The sequence below is a fragment of the Urocampus carinirostris genome, chromosome 8 (assembly GCF_059441175.1).
Source record: "Urocampus carinirostris isolate Australia breed hairy pipefish chromosome 8, RoL_Ucar_1.0, whole genome shotgun sequence".
NCBI lineage: Eukaryota > Metazoa > Chordata > Actinopteri > Syngnathiformes > Syngnathidae > Urocampus > Urocampus carinirostris.
The window spans coordinates 27,798,478-27,810,718 of record NC_142356.1 but is presented as its reverse complement, the minus strand read 5'-3'; the positions used below and the strand labels follow the sequence as shown (position 1 = coordinate 27,810,718).

Here is a 12,241-nt window from a genome sequence, read left to right as displayed (position 1 = left end):
AGTGTCTAGTTAGCCAAGCGTTGAGGTGGCTCCCTCTTGGGGAACACAGGCAACCGCTTTGGTCACAGTCGGCTGGTGCTTACGTCCTTTTTATTGCGCTTCCCTGCAAACACTTTACCTCCAAGCGCATGCCATTGAGTTAAGTATTCCCCCTGTGGGAAAACCAAGTTGCGCACATGGACTTTTTTAGTGTTTTTTTGGGATGTCTTATAATTATTTGTAACATTCTTTCCTGCTAAGCTTTACACCACAAAACTGACATTGAAGGGTTGGAAAAACCTTAGTTATTTAACTTTTGCTTTTGAATGTTTTCTTTATGTTTTAAGAAAGTATGCATACTCAAAAAATACATGCACACATATTTAAATTATATATAATATAATACATTATATATAATTATATAATTTCTTGTGAAGAATCAACAATAAGTGGAATACAATCATGTAGTGGAACACACTTTATTGGATATTTTAAACTTTTTTAACAAATAAAAAACGAAAAAGTCAATGTGCAAAATTATTCAGCCCTGTCTAGTTAATACTTTATAACGCCACCTTTTGCTGCGATTACAGCTGCAAGTCGCTCGGGTGTGTCTTTATCAGTTTTGCACATCAAGAAACTGATATTTTTGCCCGTTCCTCCTTGCAAAACAGCTCGAGCTCGGTGAGGTTGGATGGAAAGCATTTGTGAAAAGCAGTTATCAGTTCTTTCCACAGATTCTCAATTTGATTGAGTTCTGGACTTTGACTTGGTCATCCTAACACCTTGATATGTTTTTGTTGAACCATTCCATTGTAGCTTTTGCTTTATGTTTTGGACCATTTTCTTGTTGGAAGATAAATCTCCTCCCAGTCTCAGGTCTTTTGAGGATCAGGTTTTCTTCCGGAATGGTCCTGTATTTGGTTCCATCCATCTTCCCATCAATTTTAACCATCTTCCCTGTCTCTGCTGAAGAAAAGTAGGCCCAAACCATGATGCTGCCATTACCATGTTTGACTGTGGGGATGGTGTGTTGTGGGTGTTGAGCTGTGTTGCTTTACGCCAAACATAACGTCTTGCATTGTTGCCAAAAAGTTCGGTTTTGGTCTCATCCGACCAGAGCACCTTCTTCCACATGTTTGGTGTGTCTCCCAGGTGGCTTGTGGCAAACTTTAAACAACACTTTTTTTGAGATATCTTTAAGAAATGGCTTCCTTCTTTCCACTCTTCCACAAAGGCCAGATTTGTGCAGTATACGACTGATTGTTGTCCTATGGACAGATTCTCTCACCTCTGCTGTAGACCTCTGCAGTTCATCCAGAGTGATCATGGGCCTCTTGGCTGCATCTCTGATCAGTTTTCTCCTTGTATGAGCTGAACGTTTGGGGGGATGGCCCAATCTTGGTAGATTTGCAGTGGTCTGATACTCCTTCTATTTCAAGATTATTGCTTGCACAGTGCTCCTTGGGATGTTTAAAGCTTGGGATATCTTGTTGTATCCAAATCCAGCTTTAAACTTCTCCACGATTAAAGTCAAGTCAAGTCATGTTTATTTGTATAGCCCTTAATCACAAAGAGTCTCAAAGGGCTGCACAGATCACAGATTATTGCAAACCACAGACTATTATGACACCACCCCCTGATCCAAAACCTACATGAGGGTGAATAATACACATATATTGTATGATATAAAATATAGCTTATTCATATGCTTTAGAAAATAAATGTGTTTTAAGCTTAGATTTAAACATTTCCTCTGAGGTTGCAGCTCTAATCTCAGGGGGAAGAGCATTCCACGGCACCGGGGCGCGAATGGAGAACGCTCTTGAACATGCGAATCTGTTCTTGGCTCTTGGGATCACTAGTAGACACTATTTGCACTATATATATATAAAACACCTTTGCAAATTAATGTGGTATTTTATCTTATTGCATCTTATTATATATATATATAGTGCAAAGAGTGTTTTTCGAAAAATGTCACAATTTGTAAAAATAAATAGAATGTATAGTAGAGACATTGATTACTTTAGAAATAATGATTTATATTTGGAAAAAAAAATCCAATCCTTCAAATTTTACTTTCGTCAAAGACTGGAAATATCAAAGCGACCCCAAACTTTTGAAGAGCATTGCATAGTTTTGATTCGTAAATCTGTATTATCATGAGAACAATAAATAATATTTGGAATAATTTAATCTTTAAATCTGTAAACATTTCTGATTTTGAAGAAAACAAGTTTAATTTATTTTTTTTAATATACTGTATGCTTAGAGGTTCTACAGCTGGGACTTCTTGATATAAAAAAACAAAGATTACAAAAAAAACACAACAAAACAAAGTCTCGTCAATAAAAGTTTTTCTTCCACCCAATTAATACAAATTCAAAATCAGTGTTCATCATAACAAAACAATTTGTAGTTGTGACTCAAGATTTGCACACTGAATGCTGACTTACGATGTTTCATTTTTAATAACAATTTTTCACCAAAGGAGGACCTGCTGCTGTCTTAGCCAATGACCTCATTTTTGGTGCCTGCGGCTGGAGGCCCTTCCCTAGACGGGCTGCATCCGGAACCTTCTTCCTGACTATAGCAGCAGGGATGCGAAGCCATTAAACACTATGAATCCAGACTTCAATCATTAACATATTTTTTTTTCTTAGTGTTGAGACAGTACTCTAAGAAAAAAAAACACTGTACTCTCAGAGAGTATCAATATCTTTATAGAGTTCTGATTTTTTGGGGGGGGATTAAGCTATTTGAAAACTTGGTCAATGTATTTTTTGATGTTATACGTGCATACGCATAGTTCATAGCTCATGGTTCACAAATCCCTTAACCACCTGGATCGCAGGGGCACCACGACGTGTGGAATGTATTGGGCAAGTATAGAGTTTGCTCTACCACATAAAACAGATAGTACTGCTTTTTAATTGTCACCAATAGCAGGAGAGGTCCCCTGATCTGAGTCAGATACAACACCTTCATCATCTGGCCGCTGTTGTTTTTTGGTGTAAAGCGTAACCCACATTTTAGAGATGAGCCAGATCTCAGCAACGGTAATCAACGTATGACAATACTGATAGTGGTAAAACTATTAAGGGATTAAAAAAATGTATTGAAATGAAAGAAGGACATTTTTACTGCATCTGAAATAAAACAGAATAGATGATGCCACTTGAGGGATAGATGGATGAGGAACCTTATTATAAAAAAAGATTCTGAAAGTCCCAATGCAAACAAAAGCTATTCCACAGATATTTATACATAACATATTAAAAAGTTACATAACATACAAAAAGTTAAACTATTTAATGCAATGTAAAAACCCCTAATCTCCCAATTTTTTTTCTTTTTCATTTTACCTAAGACATATGTGAACATCAAGTTAAATTAGCAAAGCAATGTTAGGAATGAAAACAATTTATGTTTTGGGCTATTCATAATAATAAGAACAACAATAGTAATAATAATAGCATCGGTGATGAAAAAAATAAATGAATTATAATACGTTAGAGTTTTTTAAATTTACTTTATTGGGATTGGTTCTCATTTTGAAGATGATTTTGAAATTTATCCGGAATTGATGGGCTGTCCCACAGGATCACTTTTGAACACATGTGAGACTACTGATTTTGAAGATGATTTTAAAATAAAATTAAAAAAAATACATTAAACAATGCACACACAATAAGGAAAGAAAAATAATGCTGTGGGAATGTCTGCCAGATGAGATCATCTATTAACCGATCATACAGTCATCTAAAATCATCAAGTTTACAAGTTTATAATAAAAAGGTTATTTTCTCATAATAGGCTCGACTCAAAGGAAGGCGACATCGCCAACGCTCAATTCATTTCCTATGCTAGAAGCACGACAAGGTGAAAATTGCCAAGCCACCGCCCACATTGCGACAGTCGAAACTAGTCTACGTGGAAAGACATGCTCGTACACATGTACGTGTATGCAGAAGCTTGTGACATGAAAATAGGAACACCAGGGAGCTAGTTAAAGGAGTTTTCAACATCCATTTTGTGCAATATTTTTTACAATATTATTTGCAAGACGTCAACAAAAAGTGCAGCTGCAATATGAATTGAGTATATTTATCTTTAGAGTTTTGAATCAGTTAAAATAGCGTTCAATCAGCTAAAATGCATATTACACCTGCGTCTTTTGCACAGCATTAGTAACGATAATACAGTTAACTCAAGGAATTTTTTCTGGATCTTCATACCTGAAAACCATTTTAGTTTTTACAATTTCTGTGGTAAGCAGATAGCATGTTCCTCATACATACAGTATTCTCAAATATAATAACCAAATAAATAATTTCTAGAAAAGCGAAGCGACACAAGACGATCGCCCGTTGTGTGTTAAATTTGCGCCTGTAAAACATGAAAATTGCATCAGTACAACAGGGGTCTTAGGGCAGAGCCCTGAGGAACTCAAGTTGTGTTTCTTGTTGAGAATTGTTGAAGTTGCCCTTAACCAGCTGTTTGTTCTCACGTGGTTTGAGCGAGTGAGCATGATGGTCATCCTGTTGAACTGCGTCACACTGGGAATGTACCAACCCTGCCAGAACATCGACTGCTCCTCCGACCGGTGCCAGATCCTGTCGGTAAGATAATTTCTTTCAATGTACTGTAATATCCGCACTAAAAGGCCGAGGCTAGTATTTTGTTATTTTTATTTTTTTTCATTTTAAGACACACGGGATTATAAGATGCACAGAATTAAAACTGCAGTCATGGCTAAGGTTGCACTAATAATAAATAAGTACCATATTTGTGCATTGATTGATCAGTTGAAATATATTAGTGATTACACTTGCAACAATTGGGAGATGGCCAACGGGAATCCAACCCGGATCCCGGCAGGTAGAACACTGGATCTTATCCATTGGACTACTAAGGATACAGACAAAACACGGAAAGGCATTAGGTTAACGTCATCATCACACTGTTTTTTAGTCCAAAACCACATTGCTGATGTTATTATTCGGCCAGGCAGTGAGAATATTGTCAAACATCAATTTGGTACGTGGTAGAAAATAGGTTGGGGGGTCACTGAAATATAGTATTGTTTACGAAGTAAACAATATTCTGAACTGAATAAAGAGAAATACATTGTGGGAAGTAATTTGGTAGTCCTGGAAGACATAAACACATGGCCACACATATTCAACAATGTTTGTCACTTACACCACAAACTTAAGGAAAAGTAAAACATAATTGTATACAGATATTTCACTTCCTGTTTTCTCATTTTTATGACATATGTACCTGGTACCGCCCCCAAAAATAGGGTGATAATGAAATAAGACCTGTTGCCTTTTCCAACATTATCAATGTCCCTAGTGTATTGTTCATTAGAATTTGGCGCTCGTATTGTCGCTAACCGGGTTCAACTACCATTGTCAATTTGCTTATGGAATTGCGGCCAACGATAAATATCAACTGTTCAATAGTTGCCCATACAAGACAATGCAATAATAATTGTACAACTGTGACGGTAGAGTAATAATTGCATAACTATGATTATACACCAGTATGCATTTCTATTCTTTTCCGGATATAAGTTGCACTGGATTGTAAGGTGCATTTTAAAATTTTGGGCTGACTTGTAAAATAAGGTCTGAAAATAAGACAAAAAAAAGCATTTTTTATTTCATTCTTGATATAAATTCCACATGGTGAGTTTTCTGGGGGTCCAAAATATGATTGAAGGTCCATTAGGTGCCTGGAGTACTCCACGTATTCCGTTTCTCCGTGCAGTTTTCGTTCTTATCGAGGCCTACTGAAAGTTCCCGGCCGTGACTCACCAGCTTAGCATGTGGTGCTGTCAAGACCCCCCCTCCTCCTCACACCCGTGTCAAAGGTGCACCAGTGGGTGTTGTGTGCAGGATACATCTCAAGCCTCTTAGCTCGCGCACACATGCACAACACGGCGCACACATGCGAACGATTGATTGGCCTCTCTAGGGGGAGGCCGTGTAGTCGGAGCTAATAGAATTCCTCCCGCTAGTATCCATAAAGAAGAGTTCCCCCAAACCCCCCTCAGGTTCGATATCAGCGTGACTTCAGTGAGCAGCGGCGGCCTAGATCGATGGGCTCCTCTCGGAAAAACTCGCCGATGAATAGCATCGGCTTGATGGCCGATGCTGCCGAGTGCGCGAAAGCAGACGGACGACAGTGGAAAGCTATCAATAGCCACGTAGGCAAGAATCGAATCGGTTCCAAGTCAACACATTTTGTGGAATTTTAGGTAACTCTTTTGGCATCATTCCTCCTGTATCCTGTAAATCAATTTTTGAGACAGTACACTAATTAAGGCTACTGCAGAGCTTAATGCCTAATTCTTTTTTGGGGGGAGAAATACCATGATTTTGTGAGATCGTTCACATTACCAACTAAATGCAACTTGTACGCGACTTCATCTTGTAATGTGAACGTGCCACATGTCATGTCACTCACAATTTACCTATGTCTGCGGAAGAACTCATGGATATTAACAGCGGAGCTATGTTTCCTCAAAAATGACTAAATCCAAAGCCTTGCTTTCCCCGATTGAGTACGCTATGTGTGGTGGGACTTAAATTAAATTATGTTAACATCTATTGGAAGATACTTCTGCTTTATGAATGAACTTGTGGGACATGTTGTGAATCCGCTATGCGTTGTTTGCTCACAAAATAAACAAGTGATCATCTTCCAATAATGTGTGATTTAATGACACAAGTTTTTTTCCACAATTGTTTTTATTTTTTCCCGCTTTCTTCTACCTGGTTGAAGACAGAAAAGTGATATTTACCGACTATAAATGATGTGAAGGTTGCATGGATGCGTCTTGACCGTTAACACAGTAGTCACATTCCAAAAGATCGGATATGTATCGTATTTCAGACCAAAAATGGAAGTGGCATTTGTCCGGTGTGAAAAAAGAGGATATGTGCAATTCAGATGGACTTTAACAGATCAGATACAACTCACGTCCATGGAAAAAAATCTGATCTCCCTGCTTTGTGAACCTCGCCTCAGTTAGATTTGTCATATCAAACATACAGCCCATGATTTAATACAGTATTCCACCAATATCTGAGTGTGTCAAAAAAGAGACTTTAGCTCAGTGGTCAGGAACCTAAAGTTGGTGACCCCTGCACTACACAATACAGCAACGTGCAGTAGTCAAATATTACAGTGACTTTCATGGTTTAGTGAGGAAAAAAATAAAAGATTACAAATACATCATAAATTAATTGGGGTTTAATTTAATCTTCACGTAAAGTTGGAGATAAGTATTAGCAAAAAATGAATATCAGGAAAACTGAAAACATGAAAAAAAGATTGGAACATAGCAAAATATGGAAAGTACTGTTATAAAGAAATAATTTTCCATTTGAAATTAAAGTTTAAAACTAAATATTGCTGTCAATAAAACAATGAATATCTAAAAATTGTAAACCCCTTAAAAAGTATTTTTGAAAACTTTATTTTCAAGAACAACTGTCCAGTAAAGCCTTACAAACGAATTACATAAAACATATGTTATCTTTCTTAATGTTTTTAATGTTATTTTAGAAATAGGTGTCAAACTGAGTTCCCTTCATGCTAATTAGGAACAAAAGGTAGCTCTCAGCTTAACAAAGGTTGCGGAACCCTTGTCTAAAGACATTTTTTTACAAAAAACACTGCTCTACTTGAACATAACCTTCAAAGAATGAATCTCACAATTTAATGCAATTTTTGGAGAGGAAAATCCCATATTTAAAAAAAATATATATATTTTCTCGAAGCCGTAACAGGTTTAATAAATCTTAGAATTAATAAAAAAACAATGAACAAATGAAAGTTTTTATTGCTGGTATTAACTGTTCTTCCAACTTTCTTTCGTGCTAATGTGCAATTTTTAAATGGTAAAATAAATACGTAGAGTATTACAATCATTGTGCGTATCACAAATACGACAGCGGGAAGCCTGCACATATCGTGTGTAACGCAAAACACACACAAATGTAGTATCAACAATGCCAAGGTTGCGTGAGTTAGCATTAGGGGCCGGTCACACAGACATTTGCGGCTGAATCACGGCCAGATATTTCTGCCTTTGAGGCGGACGCTATTGGACGCATTGAGATCGCCATTAAGACGAGATACAGCGGTGCTTAACACGAGGTCGGAAATTTGCGCGCGGGTGGCAGCGCGAAACTGTTTGGCGCTGCTCAATTCTTCAGAGCGCGGGTACACAGTCTTTCACGAGCGTATTGAGGCTGAACCACGGCCAGAAATTTTTGTCCGTGAAGCAGATGCTGTTGGGCGCTGTTGGACGTTTTGAGACCGCCATATAGACGGGATAGAGCAGTGGTTTACTCGCGGTCGGAAATTTTCACGTGGTTGGCCGCGCTCAAAACTTTTGAGCTGCTCAAAAGTTTGAGCACGTGTTAAACCGCGTGCCGCACACGTGGTCAACACGAGGAAATGACGCGGAAATGACGCGGAACGACGTGCTCTGGCCGCGGCCAGGGCGTGCTTACACATGGGTAGGACGGGAAATTTCAGCGGGTAATCGTGGGTGGAGCATGGTAATAGCATGTTCTGCGCCTGTATCGCGGTGTTATTACGTGAAATTAGCGTGTTACGCGTGTGACAGTCAAACGCCTTTCTCCGCGTATAAACAGCGCGAATGCCGAGCACACGTCAGTTGTGCTCGTGACGTCAAGGGGGTGAACATGGATCCCTGTCAGCGTAGTTTCTCTTCATTTCGAATAAATCTTTCGGTGCATTCGCAATGGTCGCAGCAAGGCTTTGATGCTAGGACCTTAGCTTGGCCTTTTGGCTGAGAGTAAGAATCCTGGCTCCTAAGCTTTGTAGCGTATTATGAATTGATCGATAATGAATATTGGATAAAGAAGATAAACCAATAACCCTTAACACTTTAAGGGAATGTAATGGCGAATATATAACCAAAACCACTTCGTCTTGCATTTGTTGGAAATGTAATTCAACTTAAACCATTCCGTCTTTGTTTTTATTGTGAATGTAATCTAACGGTAAATCCTCCCCCCCTCGCGTGAACGCGCATTCTGCTGCGCTTCCAACGAAAGCGATCGTATTCTATATAAAATGCTTATTAAAACTATAAAGCGAGCTAATTATAACAATTGGGATATCCTAGTCTATATAACGTGTTTATTTAAACAATAAAGTGCGATCGTATTCTTCAAAATGCGTTTGTTAACGTGGATGAAAAAGTCACGCGAGGGGGTGGGGCGGTGTGGGTGTTGCGTAGGAGTCGGATTTGGGCACAACACCGGCTCGGGAGCTTTTATAACCGTGGTCCACAGGAGAAAATGACGCAGAAATGACGCGATGAGGAAGCGGAACAGTCGCCGGCGTCTGTTTTGCGGGCATACCACCGATGAACAGCGGGTTGGCCAATTTTGCGCATTTTCCATCGCGGGCAACCACGGGCAAAAAAAAAAACGCAAAATTTTAGCCGTGATTCAGCCGCAAACGGCTGTGTGACCGGCCCCTTAGCGAGGAGCATCTGAAATCTTTCAAAGGCGAGCGCTGACTCAGAAGTTTTGTTCCATTTTTGTTTCGCTACTTAAGCTGCATCAAAACGAAAGCCGGCTGCGAGAATCTGCAAATTGTAATCCAACGCCGACAACAACAGCTGCACCAGCTAATCTCGCATTTCGCGCTGACAGAAGCAATAACATGCATTAGCCTGAGCGCGTGTTTGATTTCTTTGGGTTTGTTCTTCTTTTAATTATAAATTTGATTAAAGCGGCGACTGGAGGGAGTGCGGCCGGGGTCCATGTAGGGAGCTTATCTGATTAGCGTAGCAGCAAATGATTTTCTGCTACATTTAGAGCCTGGATGGAAGTGGGTTGTGGGGTCGTACTCTTTAGTGTCTGATTGGATCGACACGAGGCAACAGCAGAGTCATGACGATCAAATGTTTGTTCCTTTGTGACCTGGCAGGCCTTCGATGCGTTCATCTACATCTTCTTCGCCTTGGAGATGGTCATCAAGATGGTGGCGCTTGGGATCTTTGGCCGACGTTGTTACCTTGGTGACACCTGGAACCGGCTGGACTTTTTCATCGTCATGGCAGGGTAACTTAGAAAAGGAATATGCCCAAAATGAATGATGCATCTTGCTTAAACCAGACACCTATTTTAGGAAGGCACTCTTGTCTGAAATATTTTGTCCCATTGCTTAAAAGTTGACTTCCGAGGCTCTTTTTTATGTAGTTGAGTCTACAAACAACTATACAAATCTTTCTATCTAATCAATCTATCAAATATAAAGCTATCTATTCCGGTCATTACAGTAGGACCTCGCTACTTCGTGGTTCCACGTTCGCGGGTTCAGAGCTTCGCGGGTCTAAAAAATAATAATAATAATAAAATAAAATAATTAAAAGAAATAAAATGATTAAAAACATTTAAATTTAAAGCATTTTTAAGGGGCGTCGCTACTTCGCGGATTTTCACTTTTCGCGGGTGGTTTTGGTCTCCATTAACCGCGATAACCGAGGGATTACTGTACATCCAACTAAATTTGTCTATTCTAATAAAATGGATAGCTACTTTAAAAATTTGCCTGTGCATCCGTGTTTGTGTTTGTGTGTGCGTGTTTGTGTGTGTGTGTGTGAGTGCGTGTTTGTGTTTGTGTGTTTTTGTTTGTGATTTATAGGCTCCCAAACAGCTAAACAGATTTCGTGAACATTTATGCAGATTGTACAAGCCTACACAAGTGTCTTTAGCTAGGTTTTGTGTCAAGGCACTCCTAACTAAATTGATAACCATTTACTTCTGTGAGGTCTGCTTTTGTGGGGTAACTAATGTCGTCCGACGCTCAAATTGGGCACTGCATCTCCTGGCCGCCGACGACTATAAGCATGTGAATCCAATTTTCTATCGGAACCAACACCTTGCTTGGTCCAATTGTTTTATTTTTTCCCCCACATTTCAACAAACCATACACCACAGAACCGTTCAGCGTGTTTTTAAGACATTCAAACAATAGAATTAGAAGAATAAAAACAGAGGTGTCACAAGTGCATGGGCCAAATTCTGAAACCAAATCAAGAAGACAAGTACTACTTTGATCCTTTGTTTTATTTCTTACAGTTGCTTCCCAACACACCAAAATTTACTTTTTTTGTCTTATGTTTGTAAACATGACGAAACCCAAATAACTTACACGTAGATTGGTTTTGAATTTTAAAAAAATGTTACATTTTATTAACAAAAATCCTTATTTGATATTGAAAAATCATTTTTTGTAAAACACATTTTTAGGGTTCAAATGACATTTTTATTATATACTGCAGTCTACTCAAACATGGTTGGTGGGCTGCAAACAGGTCCTGTACCACAGTTTGGACAGCCACCATTTAAAGGCTGTTAAAAGTAAAAGAAAAAAACAAAGCGTATATTTATGTCTGTATAGTTAACTATACTGTATTTTCAAAATAAATACATATATAATTCCAAACTGTTTGTTTTTCTTTTGATTTGATATATTCTTGTACAGTGATTACAAAAACATACAGACTCCAAGCACTACCTTGACAAGATGTTTGCCTATTCATTCTGACAGTTTCTTTTACCTTATTTTTCTCTTTTAAGTATTTTTGTATTTTTTCCTGGAGTGCCGGGTGTGATCTCGTTGTAAGCAATGTTCACTACGCTGTTATCAATAAACATAAAAGCAATTCCTATACTAATCGTAAAAGTAAAACGCCACATCACCAAGTCTAATTTGAAACCTAGTTCCCAATAGTTAACTTAAGATTCCACATATTTTTTCCCTTTGTCTATGATTTATTTGGTTGTGTTTTTTTTTAAGTCGATGGGACAGATCATTGAACTTAGTTGTGATGGGTCGAAGAGTAAATACTGGAAAAGACCATCTTGTTTGAAAATTTAACCAAAGAACAGCCTTGTTGGCATCCCTATTATAAATAAATATATTAAAAACTATCTATCTATCTATCTATCCTGGCCTTGGCCATATCCCTCGAGAGGGGTGACAGAAAGACAAACATACACAAAAACAAAGACAATAAAAGAGGGAAAAAGTAGCAAAAAACACACACAAAAATGTTTGGACCATGGCCAACCCAAATGCCCAAACACCCAAACAAGTTAAGCACCTCGGCCCCCAAGTCGGTCATGTTTTCGTTGCTCCAGATGAAACGGGACACAAGACAGCGGCCATGTCACTCGGGTCAGGGTGACACAAC

The 12,241-nt window shown here is 38.7% G+C and overlaps 1 protein-coding gene across 1 annotated transcript in view; it reads left to right on the top strand.

Annotated features, from left to right (window-relative positions):
* Positions 1 to 4,514: 4,514 nt before the first annotated feature.
* cacna1ib (calcium voltage-gated channel subunit alpha1 Ib) overlaps positions 4,515 to 12,241 on the top strand; it is a 142,158-nt gene continuing 134,431 nt past the window's right edge. Inside the window, exons 1-3 of the mRNA XM_088342921.1 lie at positions 4,515 to 4,604; positions 6,047 to 6,199; positions 9,970 to 10,103. Of these exons, the coding sequence (XP_088199047.1) occupies positions 4,515 to 4,604; positions 6,047 to 6,199; positions 9,970 to 10,103 (377 nt within the window). The remainder of the gene's footprint in view (positions 4,605 to 6,046; positions 6,200 to 9,969; positions 10,104 to 12,241) is intronic.